At 41.4% G+C, this 23,812-nt stretch overlaps 2 protein-coding genes across 3 annotated transcripts in view; one reads left to right on the forward strand and one right to left on the reverse strand.

Annotated features, from left to right (window-relative positions):
- Positions 1-2,832, reverse strand: part of fam184aa (family with sequence similarity 184 member Aa) — a 62,653-nt gene extending 59,821 nt beyond the window's left edge. For both annotated transcript variants that reach the window (XM_030747474.1, XM_030747484.1), the window contains exon 1: positions 2,536-2,832. In XM_030747474.1, coding sequence (XP_030603334.1) covers positions 2,536-2,700 — 165 coding nt within the window. In that variant the 5' untranslated portion in view covers positions 2,701-2,832. The remainder of the gene's footprint in view (positions 1-2,535) is intronic.
- Positions 2,833-11,019: 8,187 nt separating this feature from the next.
- LOC115792855 (potassium voltage-gated channel subfamily H member 8-like) overlaps positions 11,020-23,812 on the forward strand; it is a 41,422-nt gene continuing 28,629 nt past the window's right edge. The window contains exon 1 of the mRNA XM_030747435.1: positions 11,020-11,162. Within this exon, the coding sequence (XP_030603295.1) occupies positions 11,087-11,162 (76 nt within the window). The 5' untranslated portion in view covers positions 11,020-11,086. The remainder of the gene's footprint in view (positions 11,163-23,812) is intronic.

Consider the following 23,812-nt stretch of genomic DNA (forward strand, 5'->3'; position numbering starts at 1 on the left):
GATGTAATGTTAGGGCAAAATCAAGAATGTCAGAGTGCTGCGCTGAATCAGAGCACAGCAGACAAGCCACTGTAGCACAGCCTCATCCTGGGACTATACAGTATTTCTCAATGGGTTTCACTGCTGCATCTTCCTGCTGATTTTTATTTTTTATTTTTTTTTTGGTAAGCTCCACTTGAAGAGATCATTTTTAATTTCCTTTCACCAGGTGTTAGATCTCTTTTCCTGATATCCAAAACAACAACGCTGAGAAATCTGCTACAGCCTGAAAATGGCCCACTTTCCTGCTGCTGCTGCGTGACCCTCGCGAAAAGGTAAGCAACGCAGCTCCTGCATGAATTTAACAAAGGAGAGCGAGCCGCACAATTCAGGGATGTGGGCAGTTCGTGCAACAGCTTTGCTGAGAGCTCGGATTTACTACGTGGAATCACAACACGTGAATGGAAACGTTGGGATGTCTGACTCACTCATCTGAAATTAAAATGTTTCCAAAGAAGAGTAACACATGCGCCACACTGAGCAGGACTAACATAACGGTAGCCTGCAGATACACACACACACACACACACACACACATACACACACACAAACAAAATAGAGATGCATAAATCTGCAGTAAAGCTTTAAATTTTTTAAAAGCAAAGACATCTGGATACACAAGGCGAGAAGGTGCTCTTTGCTTTAAGGGAGGAAGGACAATGTAACAAAATAAGCTCTAAATTTGGGCTAAAATCCAAGTTAAAGACGAGCTACCGGCTACCAGTCTGTGGCTTGCTATTATTTTTATGTTTGTTTGGTTTTTGTGCATGGCAGAACAACGCTGGAGAAACTGCTGGGCATCTTTTTCACTACATCTACTTGAAAGTGTTTAATCAGTTATGCTGTCGATCCATTAATGAAACAAGGCTTCAGAGCGTACTCACACATGTGCCGCTTTACACATACTCCAATCTAATTATGCAGCAACGCAACCCAATTTGTGTAGCAATTACATCCAAGTAACATGATAATTAAAAAAAAAATAAATACATCAAGAATCCGCTCCGATTCTCTCCGGGCTCATTTGGATGTTGCTGAAAAAGTTAAACCATCACTGACTTGGCTGCAAACAGCCCAGCACATTAACAAGAGCAGCAGCCACTTGGTCAATTTTTTTTTTTTTTTTTTTTAACATCAATTACACAAAATACTTTAAAAGGCCGGGAGGCACGCCGATGACAGGTTTGGGTCCAGCTGCTGATTTCCAGTTGGAAATCTTGGGAAAGTATTTAAAGATCCAATCAGTAAGTTTGACTGGTGAAGTAAAACATCCCTCAGCCAGTTTTTGATTGATTGCAGGTCCCAATCCTCTTTGTAATTCAAGCAGCGAGGTGGATCTTTCATTTTCATTTAGATCAATGATTGTGGCTTGTGGCTGTTCAGTGTTTTTTTTTTTTTCCCCCCCCCTTTTCTTTTTAAGCAGGGGTGAGGGGCAGGAAACAACCTGAAGAGGTCTGTGACAGAAACCGCATAAACACAAACACGCAAACGTGACAAAAAGATGCAAAGTCAACACAGGAAAAAAGTCCCTGGGTTCAAAAAAACAGGCTTGGATTGCTGTCGAAATGTGGACCTTAATTCTACTGCCACTCTCTTGCCAAAAACATTTTAATCAACCACTGAAACACTGAATTTTAATCCTGGTGTCCACATTTTTCAATCTGCCTGATATACTGTGGATATTTGTACAGCTTATCCAACCCTACAGAGCGTCTAATTCTCCAGTGAGATACCGTCACCATGAGTGTTATGTAAAATCTTCTGTCATCTACTCCTGCTTTTGTCTCTCCTTGATCAGCATAAACTGCTTTATTTACAGTATATCCTCCTCTCCACTCTGACAATAGCCTAAATGCTCTAAATGCAGCTGCCACCTTAAATCTCCTACAACCGCACAGCATAGTATCCCTGAATCCTTCCCTGGTGTCAGGTGGACTACAAAGAAGCAGCTCTGCCAAACCCCTGCATCCCTCCAAGATTACATAACTTCTCTTAGCCCTTGGGTACCAGAGGCAGCCCAGTGGTGGCAGAAAACAGTTAAACTATGGTGTGGGAGAGGGTGGATTCACATTAACACATTCCCTCTGGGGCATTTGGAAAGCTCTTGGCTATCAATACCCATGGAAAAAAAAAAAAAAGAATTATTTACAGCCAGAGTAAGATATACTACCAGAGAAGTGCTGCTTAACAACTACCACTGCCAGCCAGTTGCACCAATAAACCCAGCCTGGGTATTTAACGGTGACCTCTGAACCCTGCAGGCATGCAGAGCAGTGAAAAATCCTCACATCTGCTTCAAAATGCCAACACGCCTGAATCAACGGAACACCAATCAATGGGGAAAAAATGCACACATTAACACAATGTTTACAAATGACATCCTATCCCACAACAGCACCAGCGCAGTTATATACAGTACTACTTCGTTTACGTCCCCCACCTGCTCTAAATGACTTAACCGCTACACGCACACGTCATTCACTCAGGTCCACGCACCTTGGTCAGTTGTGCTATCTTCTTGCTCATCTTCAGATGCAGGTCTTGCGTGTATTCCAGCGTTAAACTCCCGTCGTAAATCATGCTGGACGTTGTACACGGGGGATATTTGGTGTTGCTAGTCGCGGTGCTGTACGGAGGCTGCCAGCCTGCCCCCGTCGCCATTTTCACCGGGAATAAGCCCCAAACGCGACGCTGAGGATTCAGATCAAACTGAACTGGGCTCTGCTGCGCCTCACATCCTCCCGCGGTTGCGGTTTGCGGGGTTAATCGTCGGTTTCGGTGAGGGAGGATGGACGCCGGAGGATCCGGAGCAGCGGGGCGCGGGACCGTGCCGCGGCGCGCATCCTCCACGGCGGGCGCGAGCGCTCGGGAAGAGGGGAGAGAGACGGAGACGCGCGCCAGATGCTCATCCAATAAGCACGCGCCCAGGTCCGATTGGTTGACCGCAGCTTTCAGGGGCTTATGATTAATGAGAGACGCTGAAGGACAATTAACCGTGTTTCCTCTCCATTTCTGTTTTAACGGTTATTTTGATTATTAAGCACCGTTTGCTATTATTTGTTGTTTTGAAACAGTTGTTTTTCTGTTAATTAGATATAGGCTACAGAATGGAAATTTTACACTCTTGCTTTTACAACTTCAAGCCCATGGGGGAAATGCCTTTGGTTTTGATTCAGGCTTCACTGGATTACATCACTATCGAGGTGCTGAGCCTGTCGCTGATCCTGCACTGCCATCTGTCGGTTACTCTGTGAACTGCAACGCTGCTATTATTATTAAAGGCTCAGTTCATCTAATTTTCAGAGCTTATAATAATCCATCCATCTATTGGGGGGTGGAGCCTATCCCAGCTGTCATAGGGCGAGAGGCCGGGCACACCCCTGACAGACTGGCAGTCTGTCACAGGGTTAACACACAGACAGCCATTCACACCTATGGGCGATTTTAGAATCACCAGTTAACCTAACCTCTTTGGACTGTGGGAGGAAACCGGAGAAAACCCACAAAAACACAGGGAGAACACACAAACGCCACATAGAAAGGTCCTGGGCAAGGTGGAGTCCGAACCAGGACCTTCTTGCTGTGAGGCAAAAGTGCTAACCACTGCACCATCCTGCTACTTACGGTACAATAATAAACACAGTTTCAAAACACAGCTACAAAGTGCTTTAAAGTGTGAATTAAAGCCACATATAAGTATATATGTTAAACATATAGACACATATGCAGACACATCATCAATTATATGGTCACTTTCATTCCAACATGCACACTTCCACACACACACAAATAGTTATAACTATGGCCAAAAATAAAGGGAAAAGATCATGGGAAAGCTAACCTATAAAAATGTGTTTTCAGCACAGTTCATCTAAAGGAGGGAGGTCTCCTGCCTGGGGGGACTGGTGCCAGGAGAACCACCTGCTGCTGAATGCCAGTAAAATTTCAGTATGAAGCAGCAGAGGGACTGCCCCATCCACTTCTCATCAGTGGTGCTGAGAGAAAGAGTGGACACTTTCAAATACCTGGGAGTGACCATCTCACAGGACCTGTCCCGGACTCATCACATTAACATCACTGTGAAGAAGGCCAGACAGCGTCTCTACCTCCTCAGGCAGCGGAGAGACTTTAAGCTCCCACTCAAGGTGCTCAATTATATAATAGTCACTCAAGGTGACTATTATGCACAATGTAAATTATTCTGTTCTGTTGGACTTGCAGTATACCATGCCATTGCTCTTGTGCAAACACCAACAACTAGAATTTTATATTTTCAACCTAGATATTTATATAATTTTATTTTGTGTGCTGTGATGTGTGAATCACTTATTTTATTATATTTATATATTTTTACCGCTTACTATCAGCTGCAGGTACAAAATACATTTCACTGTGCACTGTACTGTGTATAACTGTGCATGTGACAAATAAATCTCATCTCATCTCATCTTATAACAAATCACAGACTCAGCTGACCTGACTGGCTGAGGAAGGCTGTTCCAAAATTTAGGTTCCCCAACCTCAAAAGTATGATCGCCTCTGGTTTTAAATTTAGAGTGTGGAACAGTTAGGAGACCCTGGTTAGAGGATCAGAGAGGCCGGCTGCAGTAATAAGGTCTCAGTAGCTCCGATTTATAAGCAGGGGCAACTGTTATATGGTAATAAGAGGATAACAATTAATGCAGTTTTTTCAGATGGATGGATGGATGGAAGACTGTTGTGTCAAGAATGTACTGTCACACTTCATCATTATCCCTTCACTTAATCATGAATGAAAGAATCAGGCACACAGTAAAGCAGGGTTGTCAAGCATGAGGTGTAATAGCCAGAACTGGCTTTCCAAAGAGTGAAAACCACAGTGAACACTTTCATTACTCATTACATTTTTTGTTTTTATTATTATTTAGTCTTAAACAGAATGCATTGTTATTTCTCATGTGGTGAAGCGATGCTGGCTTTAGCGCACAGGAGATGTTTGCTGTTGAGGAATCCTCCCGCAGATTTCAATTCAGGGTTCTTTGAGCGCTGCGTCTCTGTCTGCCTGTCTGCCTCTGATGTGCCGTAATTTTACCAGTTGAGGACAAATTTAGCCAAATATTTATGTGGCCCGTCAACCGAAGTGAGTTTGAGACCCCTGCAAGCAGAGGACTGCGGTCACAAGCTGAGTCACGCAGCTGCGCGGTGAAACGTAGCAAACTGTGATTGCTCATAGACACACACCTCAGAAAGAAAGCGTCTCTTACTCATCGCTGCATCTGTGTTCACAGCTTGTTTGGTTATTTCAGTTTTCACTTTGATTACTGGGAACTTTTTCATGCAAATGAAATGTGACTCCACGCAATGTATTTACTGATCGTCTTGAGTTAGCTTTGAAGAGCTTTGATCAAACGTGCTTTTCACAACAGCATTCGTTCTTATTCTTTATTTGGATGCTAGATTGCATGCACACAATGAAAGTGGATGTGTGTTATAAATGATTGGACCAAATTGTGGGAGCTTTAGATGTGAAAGAAGGGTCAGTCATAATTTAGAACTGATAATTTCAAAGCAAGTGGCTCCTAATAAAATCTTACTTTCAATTTTTTTTTTAAAAAAGTACATTGAACCTGAAAGAGTAAAACTGCAAGGAAACACACTCAGTCAGAAGCTTGCATCTTCATCTGCTTTGATGAGATGGCAAATCTAATAAGGTTTGATTTAATTAGATTTCGACCAATACCAGACAAGCACGGGCAACTTCTATTCCTCAAGCTGTAACTGCTAGTCGGGGTGTCACAGTATCAGATTGTTTGTTTAAAACATTCACGATGATGTCATTGTTGCAAAATCAAATGCAAAAATCTTTGGCCACCCTTCATTTCTTTATATTTTGCTAAGAAAATGGGAAACAGGTGCAGCGATTTATTGAAACGTGTGCAAACATACATGGAAATACAGTATATAAGACAAAAAGTCTAATGAGCTTGAAAGTCAATATTTGGTGTGACCGCCTTTATTCTTCAGCACAGCCTGAACTCTCTGAGGCAGCTTTCTCACATTTCTTTAAGCAGTCTTCAGGAATAGTTCTCCAGGGTTCTTGAAGGACATTCAAAGCTCTTCTTTGGATGTTTCTGCCTTTTGTTCCGTTCTCTGTCAGCATGATCCCACACTGCTTCAATAATGTTCAGGTCTGGACTCTGGGGAGGCCAATCCATGACTGACAGCGTTCCACTGTGTGTTTTTCTACCTACTGACACCTGCTTGTTCACCTGGAGGATAGACTGAGACTGTCTACAGGAAGGGACAGAGCAGGTTTTTAATGTGTGATCAAAATGTTGCACATTTTTTAACCAGGCCTTTGTTCCCAGTGCTTTATTCTTTTCAGCCATCTACTGAGGTAGCAGCATCAGTTCTAGTGATACTAGGATGCTGTACAGGCTAAATAGAAAGGCTGGCTCTGTGCTGGGGACTGCCCTAGGTTAGTTATTGAGAGAGAGATGCTGCAGAAACTGCCCAGCATAATCAACAACACATCACATCTCCTGCACAACTCACTGCTTAAGTAGCAGAGGCTCCTTCAACTCTGCTGTAACATGGTCTGATATAAAAACCTTTCCAGCCCACTACAGTTAAAATATATAATGACTTCCCACTGTGCAGCGAGATGAGCACACTCTATCTATCTATCTATCTATCTATCTATCTATCTATCTATCTATCTATCTATCTATCTATCTATCTATCTATCTATCTATCTATCTATCTATCTATCTATCTATCTATCTATCTATCTATCTATCTATCTATCTATCTATCTATCCATCCACTTGTATTGCTAAAAATGTTCAAGTATCATATCTCATAGAGACATCAGCATTCCACCTAACACATCCCAATGATACTGGATGCTCCTCAGATCTCAGTGTTGAGCTGGAGAAAACTGACCCTTTATAATTTCTTGGTTTGTCATCTTGACTCGAGGGCATCTGAATTTTCATAATACCGATCAAAACGCAACTGGCCCGACACTGTCCTCCTCACTTCTGACTTTATGAAGCTGTTTCTCACTGAAGACATGGCTGTGAATTTCAAATAACTGATATTACTTAAGGGATGTTGGGGATGGTGTTCATTAGATGGTGTATCAGGTCGCGTCATCTCATGGATATCTAACTAAACTCCAGCTACAGTAAAGTACAAGACTAAATATGTCAGCGATGAGAGCATCGAGACTAAGCCAGGAGGCCGAGATAGAGGTTGATCTAAACAGAAGGCTCCCTCGCTCACACTCACGCTGCCTTCACCAGCGTGCGTGTTACGGTCACTGCAGACTGGACAGGGGTCTTCGCTGTGTGTTTGGACAAGCCTGCCAAAACAAAATCCAGCAATAACACCATATATTATTTATTACACGAGAGGTGCTGTTTAGACTGAAGCAGATTTCACTAAACCAAACACCACTGCCAAGCAGATAACATGCTGCATTGCAGAATATTCAGATTTCTCTTAAAAAGCTGGAACCTCACAGACCTCACAGTGAGTTTCTTGAGGGCCGTTACATCTGAACATTTTAAACCCACCTGTTCTGCATAGAGTCAAACTCATTCACAAGCTGGTATAAAGTGATGAGCAGCTGTTCGCTTCTGTTTCAGGGATTTTGTTGCTGCTCCCAGTTTGATAGACTAAATACACGCTTTCCTGTTTTCAGACTTTACGGGGTCTTCCTCTGAATCTGGAAACAACCAAATCCTCGCTGTGACTTTAGTCCTTATCTATTACGATTTGTCAGCTGGAGCCTTGCTAAAAGGTGTGTTTTAATAATGGGTTTTATGGGTAAAAATGGTGCAGTGGTGTGTTTTTTATTAGACTCCTCTTGAGTGTAACACTACACCATTACTGGAGCTGAGAATCATGAAAAAGTGGAAGTGTCTACAAAAGGGCAGAGCTAAGTCATATTATTTAAGTTGACCATTGCTCAAAAGAATATTTTAGATTTTGCCTGTAGATGGCACTACTGCTTTACTTACACCGCTGATGGGGAGCACTTCAGTGTTTGTGAATGGGGCCGATATACCATTACAGTACGGTCATGGTTTATACTTTCAATATCATAAACACTGTGGAGGAATCTATTTTGGTTCAGACCAGCTCCTACTCAATTTTCCCCACCACTGCATCCCTACCCTCCACATCCCCATCTCTCCCCTCCGCCCTCTTCTCTCCATCCCCTTCATTTTTGATTGACAGGGTTCTGTTGCAGCAGTTCAGTTCTTCTCTCTAGATGCCCTTATCTTGTCTAACAGTAACTTCTAAGCCTGTTTTAGTCTTTGCAGCAATTCCAGGCAGCAGCAGGTGTGGATGATTTAATTTAGCCTTGTTTTATCCACAGATGCAAGCTCCAGGGCTTTCCGTACTGAATCCACCTTGTTAAAAGCCGTGGTGCTCGGTAACATACTGTAGGCTTGGACTCACTGTCGACCCCACTGAATTGAAATCTCTCTCTAAAAAGGAAGAAATATTAAGGTCTGTAGATACAGTACCTTGATTTATAGTGAGTGTTTTGGAGGAATTTGAATACACTGCATCACCTTAGATTTTACAGGCTGCTGTATGCTTGTATGTTTTTCTGTGTGCTGTGCACCATAGTTGCAGTGAATTTCTCTCTAAAGGATATTAAAGTACAGGCGTGCGTACTTTGCAGTTCCAGGAGCATTAAGACCTTTGGGAGTCCTGAAGCAGGCAAAGTGCAATAAGTGTGAAAATGTTGGAGCTTTACTTGTCCGCGTGATATTGAGCACTTGAGGATATTTGGGTCTTTCTCTGTGTGATCTCCTCAACAGAGAACTCAGGGACACTGTAGCTGCAAGCCAGCTGCAGTCTTTTGAAACCGCACCCAAAAGGGCAGGATGAGCAGAATTTTATGATGCAAAGCAAAACAAAACAAAAAAAATGTTGAATATTTTTTGTTTTGATTTTCAGGGATTCAGGGTTTTTTGTTTGGTTTGGGTTCAACATGCTGTCTTTACTCTGTGGGAAGCTGCATGTTGCTTAAAACCTGCATTGCACCTAAAAAAGTAAATCTCATATCTTGTTACATTTCATTTCAATCCTAAAAACAACCCATTTGTATGTACTAAATTATGTGGAGTAACAAATTATAGGACATAATCTGTGATACACCATAGCTTAGGTTAACAGGCTACTAAAAAACCTGCCTAATTGTAGAAGATGGGATTACTAAGCTGAAAAATCCCACTTTTGGACAGTGTTTAACATTAAGTCTGTTCTTTGGACCATTCCACTTTCAACTAACCAACCAAAACTGTGCCCTAACTGTGTGCCAGCAATAAATAAAACATGCAGAACTTCAGTGACATCATTTCTTTTCCCCAGTTTTGCACTGTTGCAGTGGGACATCATCTCTAACCACATGTAATAGATGGTGGGGTGCAGCATCTTTTAAAACATTAAACTCCAACAACTTTTGGCCGTTTGAAATTTAAAAAGGCCATTAAGGCTAACGTGCGCTGGCAATGTTTAATACTGGGTTTGGTTTTCAACCACACTGCAGCCCAAGGATTTCAAACACAGAGAAAACCTGTCGCAATCAGCCAAACGCAGAGGGTGTGCCTCCAGCCATGTCCAGCACTATCTGTGCTCACACTGAAGGAGAGGAGGGGGTGCACTCTGGATGTGCTGCCACTCAGAACGCTGACACATAGACAGGGATCCATTAAGACTCACAGGACCCAACATGCAAGTTGCAGTCCCTAAATAACCTATGCTGCATGTCTTTTGACTGATGGAGAAAACCAGACCAATGGTAGGGAGCCTGCATTTGAAAATTATTAAACGAGCACACAATAAAATGGATCTGTTGTGCTCATTTCGAGCTCCATATTTTGGACTGTACCAGAGTGGGTCAAAATGATCTATACTGATCTTATACCAGGCCTTGGTGCAGCTTCTTAGTTCATCCTCTGTGTGAAACAAATAGTTTTGGCTCCCTTTCCTTTCCGTTTAAGCAACCTGTCTTCTGATTGGCTGCCTCTTGCAAACAAAAGATTTGAACAAGCAGATAGGTGGGGCTTTGTGCTCACAGCCAGAGCTGCTGCCTGATATGACTGTATTAGGGATATCTCCTCTCCTTGAAGTCATACAGAGCCTGATGACTTACACTGATATAAATATTTCAAACCTTGTGCCATATTTAATATGAGCATCCACTATTGTATAGTATATATATGACAGGGGAAAAAAGGAGAAGCATAATGGGTCCCCGTTAATCATATTACACATTTGGGTTTTGTATATTTGGGTTGTGGATTATAATATATATTCTCATAATATGCATCATAATAATAGTTTTTAACAGTTTTCTCACTCATCCTGTCTAAATTATTCATTTGTTCTTGGAGTGACAAATTTTGCAGCTTCAAGTGTGAAACGTGGCGGACATTGCTGGTAATAATTAAAAATGCAGTGTAAACAATACCCGAAATAAGGACAATATGACATTTTAATTTATCTGCTTTAAATAGGCACCCATCAGAACATCAAAGGATGAGAGGTGAAGAGAGACTGATAGAATTTCAAAGGGACAGGGAGAAGGGAGGGGTGCAGTGTTAGAGGAAAAATGAGGGAGAAGTGAATGGAAATGCTCGTTTAGCCTGAGTGGAGAATGTTTAGAAAGGAATAAAGTGTTTGTGTAAGAGAGGCAGAGCGAAAGAGAGCGGGAAGGGGAGGAGGAAAGAGGGATGGCTATGCAGTACATCCGTGCGTAAATGTGACCATCCTCGCTGTGGTCCTTCCATCCCTTCATCCCTCCGTCCTCACCCCCGTGACCGCCAGCGGCTCCTCTCTCCTCCTACAACCCAGGATCACCTACTCGGTGGTCGGTGGTCAGTTTTGGACCGTGGAGTCCCGGGTTTCTCGGCTCGGCGCCCTCCTCCAGGGGTTAGGAGGAGCGCCGGGGGCATCCTCGAGGTTTCTGCCGGGCTTCGTGTCCACCGCCAGCGAAAGCCATGCCTCAGAGCGCCGCGAGAGACGCGGCTCGACCCGCTCTCGGATGCCTGTGATGCGGGGTCTGATCGCGCCACAAAACACCTTTTTGGATACTATTGCCACTCGTTTTGATGGGACCCGTGAGTACATCTGTTCTCTGAGAATTTCCCTAATCCCCTCATTTTATTGTGCGCAATGGACATTTAAAGCACTTTATTTATCGATCTACTCTGAGTTATTTACTTACTCGGATCTATTTATTTAATTGATTAAAATATTCAAACTCTGTACAGAATCCTCCTGCAAAGTGCTTAATGGGGATCTAGGGCACTTGAAGACGCGAACAAGCCATGAGTTTGCTGGTTCCTCAATGAATGAGTAATGATGAATGAAAGCCCAGACTACTGTTTACCCTGTGAAACATCCATCAAGCGCCTACCTGAGAGACCAGTTAAGAGATGAATTTGCATAGGCTATGATTCATAAATGGCCAAAAGACTTGAATGTACAGTGTGGACAATGAACTGCAAAAACCAGGGCTCTTATCGTATATTTACAGTGCATTAAAAACCTTAATCGGCCATATTGAATCATAACTTTTCCAGTGCCAGTTTGTCATTGCATGACTATCATGAGTTGAGCCATACTATACTGATCCTCCACTCTATTGTGTTCTCAGCAGAGTTTCTATAGAAAATGTGTCTGAAAGGCTGTCACTGATGCTTGTCAGTCTATTCAAAATGTTCCATTTTACTGTGCCACAACCTTTATCAATCATCTCATTCAAGCACGTCTAAATTAACTTGCTAATGGGCTCCAGGCAGCACAGTGGTGCAGTGGCACGGCCAGCCTTTCTTTCTGTTTGCATCGCTCCGGCTTCCTCCCACAGTCCAAAGACATGCTTGGGGATTCTAAATTGGCTGTTGATGTGAGAGTGTGTGGTTGTGTGTCACTCTGTTTTAGCTCCGTGATGGACTGGCGACCTGTCCAGGGTGTACACCCCCCCCCCCCCCCCCCCCCCCCCCCAATAATCCTACCTTGGATAAGTAGTTAAGAGAAATGTATGGATGAGACCCAGAAAAAAAAGAGCTGTCAAACCCAGATTAATTGCCTGTTCCTTCCACTCTTGATGCAGTCGACATTTTTTAATCTTTTCTAGTAAACTCAATTGGCTTGCCGTGGGTTAATTTGATTAAACATTTTTATTTATGAGCACATAACCTAATTATGAAGGTAAATAGAATGGAAAATAGATTAGAAATGCTTCGTGCTCAGGTTAGAAATCAGGACTCACTTTAAAATCCTCATTACATCTGCCAAGGAGGTTATGTGATTGGTTCGGCTTGTTTGTTAACAGGTGCACTCAAAAAGTCAAACATGGAGTGGCATTAAAATCTTTACCCAGCTCACAAATATCCATCCATCCATTTTCTTCTGCTTATCCAATTCAGGGTTGCGTGAGCCTATCCAGTTGTTATTCAGGACAAAATCAGGGTTACTACCTGGACAGGTGGCCGGTGTATCGCAGGGCTAATGTTTTCCCAACATTTTCAGTAAAATTTGAAGTTTTCGGGCACCTTGAGTTCTATGTAGAGCTACACAGAATCAAAATGAGTCTCGAAATCTTTCTCTGTGAGAAAAACATTTCAAACGGTTACATCAGCTATAAAAATCAACATAGATCCATTCATAAAGTAATGGTGGCACGTGAGCTCATTTGAAATGCGTTGACATCCAGTTGTCCTTTTAACTAAAATCATAGGAGTAACACAATTTTAAAAGAAAATTAACACATTCAGTCAGAGTGTTTTACTGGGACTGCCAAACCAATTAAAGCCAAACGTTTAATTATTATTCCCCCCGCTCTCACATTCACTGCAAAATGCTGCACTGTCACTCTGTGCATTAAGCTCAGAAATATTGCTGTCAATCAATGCATACAGTTATGGCTTAAGAGTGTTACATAACACAGTCCTGAAGGTGCAAATTAACATCCAGGACTGAGAGTGGATGCACTGCACAAGGAATTGGTGCAAGATCTGTATTTTCTGAGCTCTAAATTAAATGAATACAAAAAAATACACGGCATTGGAATCATCAGAAATCTAATAATATTCAGCAGCATCTTCGGGGTGTGGTGTTTTCTCCAAGTCCCCCAGAGCTGAAGTTTCATGAGATAGCACTGATTTAATTGGATTTTTTTCATTTAATGTCAACAGCAATCAGTTCTACTCAAATGTGAGAGCAGAGCAGATTGTTTCTGATCACTTCTTACAGTCACCCAGCAGTCCCAGTGCACAGGCTGAAAGAAGGAAATCCATTAGACACACTGTTTGAGTAAGCAGGGATTTCACCCACTTCATTAAGACTCGAGGAGTTGTCCACCTGCTCTTCTTACCAAAAGAAATAGCAAAGCTTACGTTGCATTAGGAACTGGCCCCGGATTTTAATGTTATTGAACCCAGCTAACAAAAAAAGGTGTGCTATGGACCTGCGCTTTCTGCAGAATTAAAGTTGGGATTATCCAGGAATCAGAAGGTCCAAGGCAGCAGCTCTCAGCTATACTACCCCTGAAAAAGATGCCCCAGGGGGACGCAGTCCACAGACCACCATCCTGCACAGGAAAACTTCCATTAGCCCTCCAGCCTGGATCATTACAGAAGTAAAGCATAAGTTTAAGGTTCCACAGCCAGGATTCATTTCTGTGCTCCTCTTAAATCTGATGTTTGGTAGCCAGTCTGAGACTCTAGTAAATAACATTAAGCTGTTACATAAAGTATAGGCTGCTGCTGTAGAGGGTTGAAATGATCTCATTTCTGAGTTGAAGTATCAAAGGTGATAAAGAGAAAAACAGTCACCCCTAAAGTTTTTTTTTGTTTTGTTATATTTGTGAATTTGACTGTCATTTAAGCATTGTTGTGAGTTATGTGCAGTTTCACGTACAGTATTATGGTGTCATTCCACAGCAGGACGCTAGAGGGCGCGTATCGCGCTCGGGGTATGGAGTAGCTTTTTTAATTCTAAATTTGTAATATTTGGAAATATAGAAAAATTGAGTGCAAATTACGATAGGAATGCCTCAGATAGGAACAGCTTATGCAAGTCAATTTTGAGGAGCTGTTATTGGCTGCAAACTGCTGTAAAACATCTATAAATTATGTTGAACTCCACTGCAGTTATATTGCGGGAAAGGTTATTAGAAATTTAAATTTATTTCCTCTACTATACCCTTCCCTGTGAACATAACCTACAGTGCGGAGGTTTTGGGGAACAATACAACACAACCATAAATCGCATTTTCATACCACAGAAAGGAGCATTAAGAATTGTGAATGCTGACTATCATGAACCAACTAATGATTTATTTATACAGATTTATTCAACACCCTGCTCTCAAGGGGTTTCGTGTACTTTAATACTGCACAAATAATGCATAAAGTAACAAATAAAGGAGGAAATCCCAGGGTTTGTTTGATATTAGAGGCTGTGTGAACTAAGACAATCGTTGCATATGTTAGAAAACAAAGAAAAAAGTTTGCAACAAATTAAAAAAATATGCATATCAGTGCAAGAAAATATGCATATCAGTGTAGAAAATTAAACTTAATGATCGGTGCAATAAGCTGAAGTTTCAGCACCTTTTCAATCAGAAAAACTTACTTTTTCATTTTTGATTCATCACATGTTTACTTGTCTTTGAGTTGCACATATTTAACATTCAATCAAACCAACGTAAAATGATGCTTCTTGCTACAAAAGGCCCGTAATAACAGCAGCTCGCAGTAACAGAATTTCAATAAGTGGCTTCAATAAGCCCTGATTAAACATGCCAAAGTATTAATCATAAACTGAATCAGCCACAGGGGATAAACGCATGAATAGAGTCGATGAATGTTGACTTTTGATGAGCAGAAGTTCTTCATGCTTGAACAACTGCATGTGAATGATGTCTGGAATGATGTAACGTCGAGCTTTTCATTCATGAATTCCCTTTTTGCTCCCAACCTTTGACAGGCCATCGGTAAAAACACGGAGGTGGAATTTTAATGAGGGGCATCTCCAATCATACAACAGTATAACTGTACGACGCCGTCAGTGGGGGTGCTGTCAGGAAACCGCTGAGGGGTAGGAATTTAGAGACTTAAATATAATATCAGGGGAGAACCATCTGAGGTCTTTAGGAAGCTGCTTCAAATCTGTGCCATCACCACACGTTTTACTGGTTCGAGTGCTCGGTGAGAGAATAGAGGACCTGTTCTTTGGGACTCACAGTGACTCCTCAAATACTATTACCAGCTGAAATGCTGAGCAGAAGGTCAGCTTTCACGTCAGGCTCCGGGATCACCCATCTTTCCATCCATCCATCCATTCGCTGTCATCCTGTTCAGGGTCGCGGGGGGGCTGGAGCCTATCCCAGCTGTCATAGGACGAGAGGAAGGGTACACCCTGAACAGGTCAGCAGCCTGTCACAGGGCTAACACAGAGAGATAAACAACCTTTCACACTCACACCTATGGGCAATTTAGAGTAGAATTAACCTAACCCCAGTAAGTGCATGTCTTTGGACTGTGGGAGGGAACCGGAGTACCCGGAGGAAACCCACGCAAGCACGGGGAGAACATGCAAAGGCCCGGGCCAAGGTGGAATCAAACCCAGGCCTTCCAGATGGTATTCTAACTGTGAGGCAGCAGTGCTAACCACTGCTCCACCGTGCTGCCTGATCACCTTTTTCATACAAAATTAATGGAGCAAGATAAAGCAGGGCCACTCTGGGGGATTTCTTGATTTCCTTTCATTCATTTCAGGAGAAAGCTTACAAAGTAAAATCAACTCCTTCCACCTCATACGTGTTTAAAAATAAAATCCCAGAAGATCAGAAGTTTCTGAAATCCTCAGACCAGCCCATTCAGCACCAACACCCATGCCACATTCAAAGTCGCTTAAATTACCTTTCTCCCCCCACTCTGATGCTCACTTTGAACTTCACTTGACCGGTGACTGCATACTTTATCATAACATGAGATCTGTTTGTATAGTAACAGGAATTACAGGTGTAAATGAGGCCGACAATCATCAGGTGTGTTTAGCCCTTAGCTTGCTTCAGATTTCCACTTCACGATTATTATGTCAAAAAAATCACAGTGTTCCTGTTATAGAAGATAACTTTATTGGTTGTGTGTTGGCTTATTGGGCAAATGAATGAAATCCAAATTAAACGTGCACGGTAAAGAGAGTGCCTGACCATAACTGTACAAATACATACAGCAAGAACAATTACACAGTTAATCATGATATTATCTATGCAGATTTTTAATATATCAGTGCGTCATTTTTAAATATCACAGCTATCATCAGCGCACAATTACTCTGACACCTGAGCTCTACAGCGTAACCACATTCTGAATAAATAACATCAGCTGAAAGGTCAACAGCAAGCTCAACAAAAGCTGCGAGAATATATGTAAATGTATGCATCAGCTGTCAGTATCCAGACAGTGTGTCAGATACAGATCAGATGTTAATAACAGGTGATATTTTAGGGGATACTGTGGGTCACGCTGTTGAGAAAAGACTAAAACCCACATAGAAAAGTAGCTCAGATTTGAAGGGACTGAAAATGGCACTTTAATAGCTAACGCTGTGAAAAAAAACAAAAAACACACTAAGTACTACACAGCGAAGGCAGGAAAAACATCACCAGAGCAGAGAACGATGTCACTAAGAAGTTTTGAAGGAATGAAAACAACGATTCCTACGCTGTCAGATTTTCTGTCTTTATTTGTTCTTTTGATTTCATCGGCAGCGACTCTCACGCTGTTACACGTTCTGTTCTAAACGGATGCTAGATTAAACACATACCAATATGTTTGGCTTACAGCATGTCTGCAAAATGATCAGTGTTTCAAAAGGGGCTTCAGCAAACATGCGCTGGGTGCTGAGCTGTGATTGGCTAAATGCCAGTTGCACAAAAAAAGGTTGTTACAATGTAAGGTAAAGTCACACACAGGGGATTTTTTTGACCTCCTAATTTTAAATTATGTGAAAAATGTACCCAGAAAGGGATTCTTTTATGTGCATATATATATTATTAGAACTACACTAATTATAGCTCAATAGACGCCTCCTAACGAGATGCTCTTAAGAAGTGCTACAAACAAACATGTAATATTTGTGGCTTGTGCGTGTGTGTGTGTTAGGCTTACATTGTGTGCGAATGTGCTGTGGCAGGCTGTCGCTGTCAGTGTTATCAGTAGCAGGGTTTATCGGGGTTCCCTAAGCTGCTCAGGGGCTGAGTCTGAGCGGTTTTGTAGTGCAGTTCACACGTTATTACACCTGGATTGCGGTGTGGATGTGACAGGCCTGCCTAGCGCCTGGGGAATGAGCAGAAAATAAAACAACACAAAATACTATCACGGCGTAAGGCCAAAAGGAAAAATGAAGGGGCACAGGAAACAGTTTCCTCTGTAAGCAGATCACGTCTCTGAGGGAAAGTGTCCATGTAACCACGAGGACGATGCCACCATATGTGTGTAATGGTCTCTGCAACCTTGCAGACAGTATAGAAGCAGAAAGCATCGCATATTTAGGTGCAAAGATGTGATTCAGCACTCGCAGGAGACTCTTTCTACTCCATTCTTTACATTTTTATGGGATTAAAAGTGCAAATAGGCTCAGTGATAATTTGGTTTTGAGCAACCACTCAGCTTTGTATTGACAGTGCAAAAATATACCATCTCTCAGTATTTCCAAAATGATGAATGCAGCATGTGGTGAAGTTGTCCACAGATGTTGTGTATATGTGGTAAGGGTGTATTTCCATGGTTTGGATTAAGCTCTTTTGTTCCCATCAAGGAGAATTCTGAACGCTGGTTCCTTGGCTGGATAACAACCAAGCTAATCGGAGCTTTGGATGCGGGATTAAGAATGTGGATGTCATCTTCTAGAGCCAGAAAATTAACTGCATCCATAACGAGTGACAGAAAAATGCCCTCAAGCAAGAGGCTGAGGCTGAGGCTGATGTGCTGTCAAAACATATTGTTTGTTTTTTTTAAAGTGCTAACGGTACGCTGTGGGGTTTTTAACATAGTAATACTATGGAGCAATGCTTTCATGAATGTGTTGCTCACCATAGACTGTATATAAAAGATGGATGTAGCCATTATGACATCAAATTTAGCATTTTGGCTACATAATTTTCTTTGCTAGCTAAAGTTTTTGCTTCTTTTTGCTATTGGAACCCATTTGTAAGTAGCTGTGACAATCAACTGGCCAAAAATTCAACGTGCAATACCCTCAACCTTGTGGAGAACGCTTTAGATTGCAAGTCTGACTCAGACTGGCTGCAACCACTTCTCAGACAGATTGGTAAAGGTTTGCAAACGATTGCCACCTAATTAATAAATGTCAGCAGATTGCCAACACACTGCAACCAAGCGCAACTTCTCTGTGATGCATCTCGTTGCAATAGGTGACTCAACTCAGCTGGTTGCCATCTGGTTGCATTCTAATTATATTCCTGTTAGGGGTGGGACTCGATTAAAAAAATTAATCTAATCAATTAGGAGCTTTGTAATTAATTAATTGAAATTAATTGCATTTTAATCACATTTCAATATTTAACATGAGAAATATTAATTTAAGTTTGGTTGATGAATTAATCAATATACATGAGCTTAAACTTCAAAATTTTGTTTATTTTCCCACCAGTCTACTACACAGACCAACGAAGGGTGGAAGTGCTCCTGTGACAAGCAAACTCCTGAAATTAAAGTTAAGCATCATAACTGGATAGTTTTATTCAACATTAATGTCTCACTTAACTAAATCATTCTCTCAGCTGTATTCCTTGATGTTGAAATGTGTCATGCTTGTTTTAACAGCTTATTTTGAATTAAAGACTTAAAATTAAACCACAAAAAGGAGAAAAAGTTCGTTCTCCGTTTAACCAGCTGCTTTTACACAGCTGTGCTTCGCATTCACGGTTGCTCTGAGCTACGCAGAGGTGACGGCAGGTGACGCTTATATGAAGGCTAGCCGCTCACTTCCGGCCTTTGGGGTCTTCGTGGGCTGCGAAGGACTCAGTGGGCCGGGTCCTTCAAACCATGCGGCCCCTGAATTTGGACATTGTGCGTCGATATATCCTGTATGCCTGGAATTCGTGTACCGAGAAATGTTCCACGGTGCAAAGTGCGATTAAAATGCGTTAAAATTTTTAATTCGTTATTTTCCCCGTAATTAATTAATCGAAATTAACACGTTAAAGTCCCACCCCTAATTCCTGTGTAAAAGCAAGGCTGCTGAGCGCCTATGTCATTTTGCACTTAAATTGCCATCCTGCTGCAACTACGTCACTATTTGTGGAGGAATAGGTGAATATCTGTTTCAGATCTTCGAGGTTCTGACTTGACTCTGAATTTAATTTAATTAATTTAAATTAATTTTCAGACTGACTCCGTCTTTTTCACAGCAACTGACTGCGAGTGGTCACTGACCCTAACCCATCTCTGAAGCAACCGTTTCAAAGGCAGCAAGATTGCAATTTTATTGCACACAGTTGCAGTAATTTTTGCTATGGCACAGTCTTAAACCGCTGTTTGCCCTTATATCTTTGGGTGTTGCCACTTTGGACTTACATGCATGCATGGTGCACGTTCTTGTTTTAATTAATTTAACCAAGGAAGACCAGGAAGAAGTCTACACAAGAATTGGCAAAAAACTTCACATGGTGCCTTTAAACTACCAGTTCCCAGCAATGTCTCTCCTAGCTTCTGTTTTAGCTGAAAATTATGTTTATCCCCCGACTAGTTGTGCCAAAAGAGAACAGAGGTTGAAATCGACCAAATCTGGTCATCTTCTGTTCTAACATGACCCAAAATACAATGCTGCCACAAATGGTTCTGAAATATCATTGTCAGCAATTACATATGGGCAACCATATCTGGTATTTCAGTTTCTAAAATTACAAATTCCATTTTTTTTTTCTACGAAACTTTAAGAGTCCCAGTAAAACATCCTAATTTTGCTTCATATGAAAGACCACCATTGTTCTTTTTCAAAATAGGCTCACAGCCTTTAAATATTAATATATTCCTTCCTTCATTCTTCCATTTAATCATTTCAAAAGTACAAGGCTATTTTTCTTGGTGAAGTGATTCATCAAATCCCATTATATTCTGTCACACTCTTCAGAATCGCCAGCTTCTTATGTTCAAAATCATGGACCCCCCCCCCCCCCCCCCCCCCCCCCCCCCCCACTGCCTGACAGAGCAGCTTGAATGATCAGATGCTATTACAGTCATTTCTACAGTAGCACACCTGGTAAAAACTGACAAGAAGGAGACGGCATCAGCTCCACTGTTGTCAGTACCAATCCACCTGGCATTGTTTGAGTAATACGGCTCCACGCTCATTACAGCTCGAACTCGACTGTGGTCTGCTGTTTGGAGGAAAAAAAAAAAAAAAAAAAAAAAAAACAGGTGCTCAGAATGTGATGCTGCCATGTTGGCATTTTCTGAGATCCTATGAAAGGGTGATAGAGCTAAAACAATCAGCAAAAACAGGCTTTCAAAGGCCTCACAGCTGTCCTCAGCCACAAAATTATAATTCCCTGATTGATATGGACTCCCTCTGCAGTCACTGGCACCGTATGGCCTTTATACAGAGACATACATTTCCTCCTACATACTGCAGAGACATAATGGCCATGATGGATAGATAAGTGAAAATAATGTTTGAATTCATTTACTTATGTTGTTTGTTTTGTAGGTGGTGGAAATAAAAGAAATGGATGAATGCCTGTACGCCACAATCCTTTTTCTTTCAGTTGGTACCCAGAGCTTATACAGCTTTGCCTCCTAGCAATCATAAAAAAAATGCTCTTTAAAAGAATTGCCAATGTTTAGGGAAATATACAGTACCAGTCAAAACTTCTGACTGGTACTTTTGACATTCACTGTTTTACCATGAGTTAGATGAGAGTTTACAGGTCGCTAGGGAAAACTGTGTATTGCCCGCTGCCAACCACCTAGCAAATGAAAATTGGAATTTCAGTCCCATCACAGCATTTTAATCAGGTTAAGTCTGGACTTTGATTGGATCATTCCTACACCTTGATTTTTTTTCAGCTATTTTGTTGGAGATTTCCTGCTGTGTATCATTGTCCTGTTTTGACCAAGCTGCCAAACAGATGGCTTCACATTTGACTCTAGAATACTTTGGTATACAAAGGAGTTCATGGTTGACTAAATAACCCCAAGGTGCTCAGGTCCTGTGGCTACAAAACAAGCCAAAATCATCACCCCTCCACCACCGTGCTGACAGCTGGTATGAGGTGATGTGCTGATATGCTATGTCTGGTTTTCACCACATGTGGTGCTGTGCATTATGGCCAAACATCGCCACTTTGGTCTCCGTCCAAAGGACATTATTCTAGAAGTCTTGTGGTTAGTTCAGATGTAGTTTTGCAAACCTGAGCTGTGCTGCCATGTTCTTTTTAGAAAGAAGAGGCTTTCTCCTGGCAGCCCTTCCAAACAAGTCATACCTTGTTCAGTCTTTTTCTAATTGTGCTGTCATGAACTTTAGCATTTAACCTGCTAACTGAGGCCTGTAGAGTGCATTGAGCATTGCATGGTCTGACCTTTGGAAGAATTTTACTGGGGTGTCCACTCCTGAGACGACTGGCATTGTGTTAACACACACATGAATTCTCCAGACCAGCAAACTGCCAAAACCTCTGCTTTTTTAGAGGTGCTCACACTTGCTGATGATCAGTTAAAAGGTGCAACTGATTAGCAGCAACTAGCTGCTACTCACCCTCTTAATTCCTATGGACACAGCAAAGGTGTCCTAAGTTTTTCACAGGAAAATTTATTTTTCCCCATTACTACATAACTGTAAATCTAATTTTTTGAGCCATAAATATAAAACGACACATTATGAATGTATATTTTTTGTCAGTTAATTATTCTGATTTGCAACGTCAATGTACTGCTTCAGAGAAGTATGTGACTTTCTGTGAGCCTCCAGCGCTGAAAGGCAGTTTGTTTTTAGGTCTGAGCTATGCTTCAAGGTCTAGCAAGAGCATTTACACTGGACATGCTTTATTAAAGTTCAAATTATAAATTTCATTGTCCCCTGTTCTTCGTGTAATCTCCTTTACTCCTCTTCTATTGATTCATCTATTCCTGCTCCTCTCATTCAATCATTTGCTCTCATGCTTTCTCATCCTGTATTGCTCACATTCTTCAAAGAGGTTGCCCCAGTCCTCCAGATTCATTTATGCATGGACTTTAATGATCTCAATGGAATGAATGTCTTGAGCGTATGAGTCAGTTATCACACCTAACTCAATATCTCATAATGAATTATTCAAGGGCGTCCCCATAACTTGAACTGTCAAAGCTCTGGCTTACATCATAGCCTGCTAGTTAAGTTACGTATGCTTACATGCATTTTTTTTTTTTTTTTTTTTTTTAGATTTCAGATGCATTTCATAATTTCAACAGTAGATTGAAATATTTTTATTAAGTCCATCTCAATTTGTGGCCAATTTCTCAAAAATAATAATAACAGATAAGAAACAAATCTGTTCTAAAATTCTTTGGACATCAAAACACAAAAGATAAAAGTGAAAACAACAACAACAATAACAACAATAACATGCAGCCATCAGAAGATGGGGGCACTGGGATGGACAGTCATCAGCAACAACACTCAGCTAGGCTGTGATGTTTAAACAAAGCTCAGTTGGTGGCAAGGGGCCCAGAGAGCGCCAAGAAAGTATCCTCCACAGCATTAAACCACCAGCACCAGCCTGAGCTGTTGATACAAAGCAAATTCTGACCCTACCGTCTGACCAGGCAACATTTTTCCAATCTTCTGCTGTCCAGTTTTGTTGAGCCTGTGCAAATTGTAGCCTCAGTTACCTGTTTTTAGCTGACAGGAGTGACACCCTGTGTGGTCTTCTGCTGCTGCAGACCATTTTCTTCCAGGTTCGGAAGTTTGTGCATTCAGAGATGCTCTTCTGCATAGCTTACTTGTAATGACTGGTTATTTGAGTTACTGCTGCCTTCCTATCACCTTGAAGCAGTCCTCCTCCTCTGACATAAACAAGGCCACAGAACTGCTGCTCACTGGATATTTTCTCTTGTCAGATGGTTCTCTGTGGTGGGAAATGGTCGTGTGGGAAAATCCCAGAAGACTAACAACCATGCCTAGGGTTATCAAAAAATTATACTTAATACTAAAAATCAATATCGGATTATATACTCATTTGAAATAGTACCAGTACAATCAGCACTTTCTTTGCCTCTTCTAGCTGATACACAACTTTATACATTAAAGCTCCTGGCCTCACTAGCAGCTGGACAAATTCACATTAACAACACCGAATAACATTTTATGAGGAATTTCAAGCTCCCAGTTTATTTTTCAGTACATTGTTATTAGAATGAATAGAAAAAATATATTAAACAGAATTAATTTAGTAACTGAGGGCATGCTAACTATTAAAATATTATTTAGCTTGGAGAATTGGACGTGCTAGCATGTTTCTGACATGGCTAATTGGTTAACAGTTAGCTAACTATATTTTATGATATTATAACAGCTAAAACTTTCCTCCAAAATTTAAAATGTTAACTTTTTTAATAAAAAATGTAACCTCCCATAGATAGCATAAAGATGACAGGGGGCAGACACCTCACATTTTGGGCAATGCACATAAAAATAAATAAATATATTAATATGAAAAAATTGCAAAGGGGTGATTTCAAACTAACACAGTGATTTC

This window comes from Archocentrus centrarchus, chromosome 2 (assembly GCF_007364275.1).
Source record: "Archocentrus centrarchus isolate MPI-CPG fArcCen1 chromosome 2, fArcCen1, whole genome shotgun sequence".
NCBI lineage: Eukaryota > Metazoa > Chordata > Actinopteri > Cichliformes > Cichlidae > Archocentrus > Archocentrus centrarchus.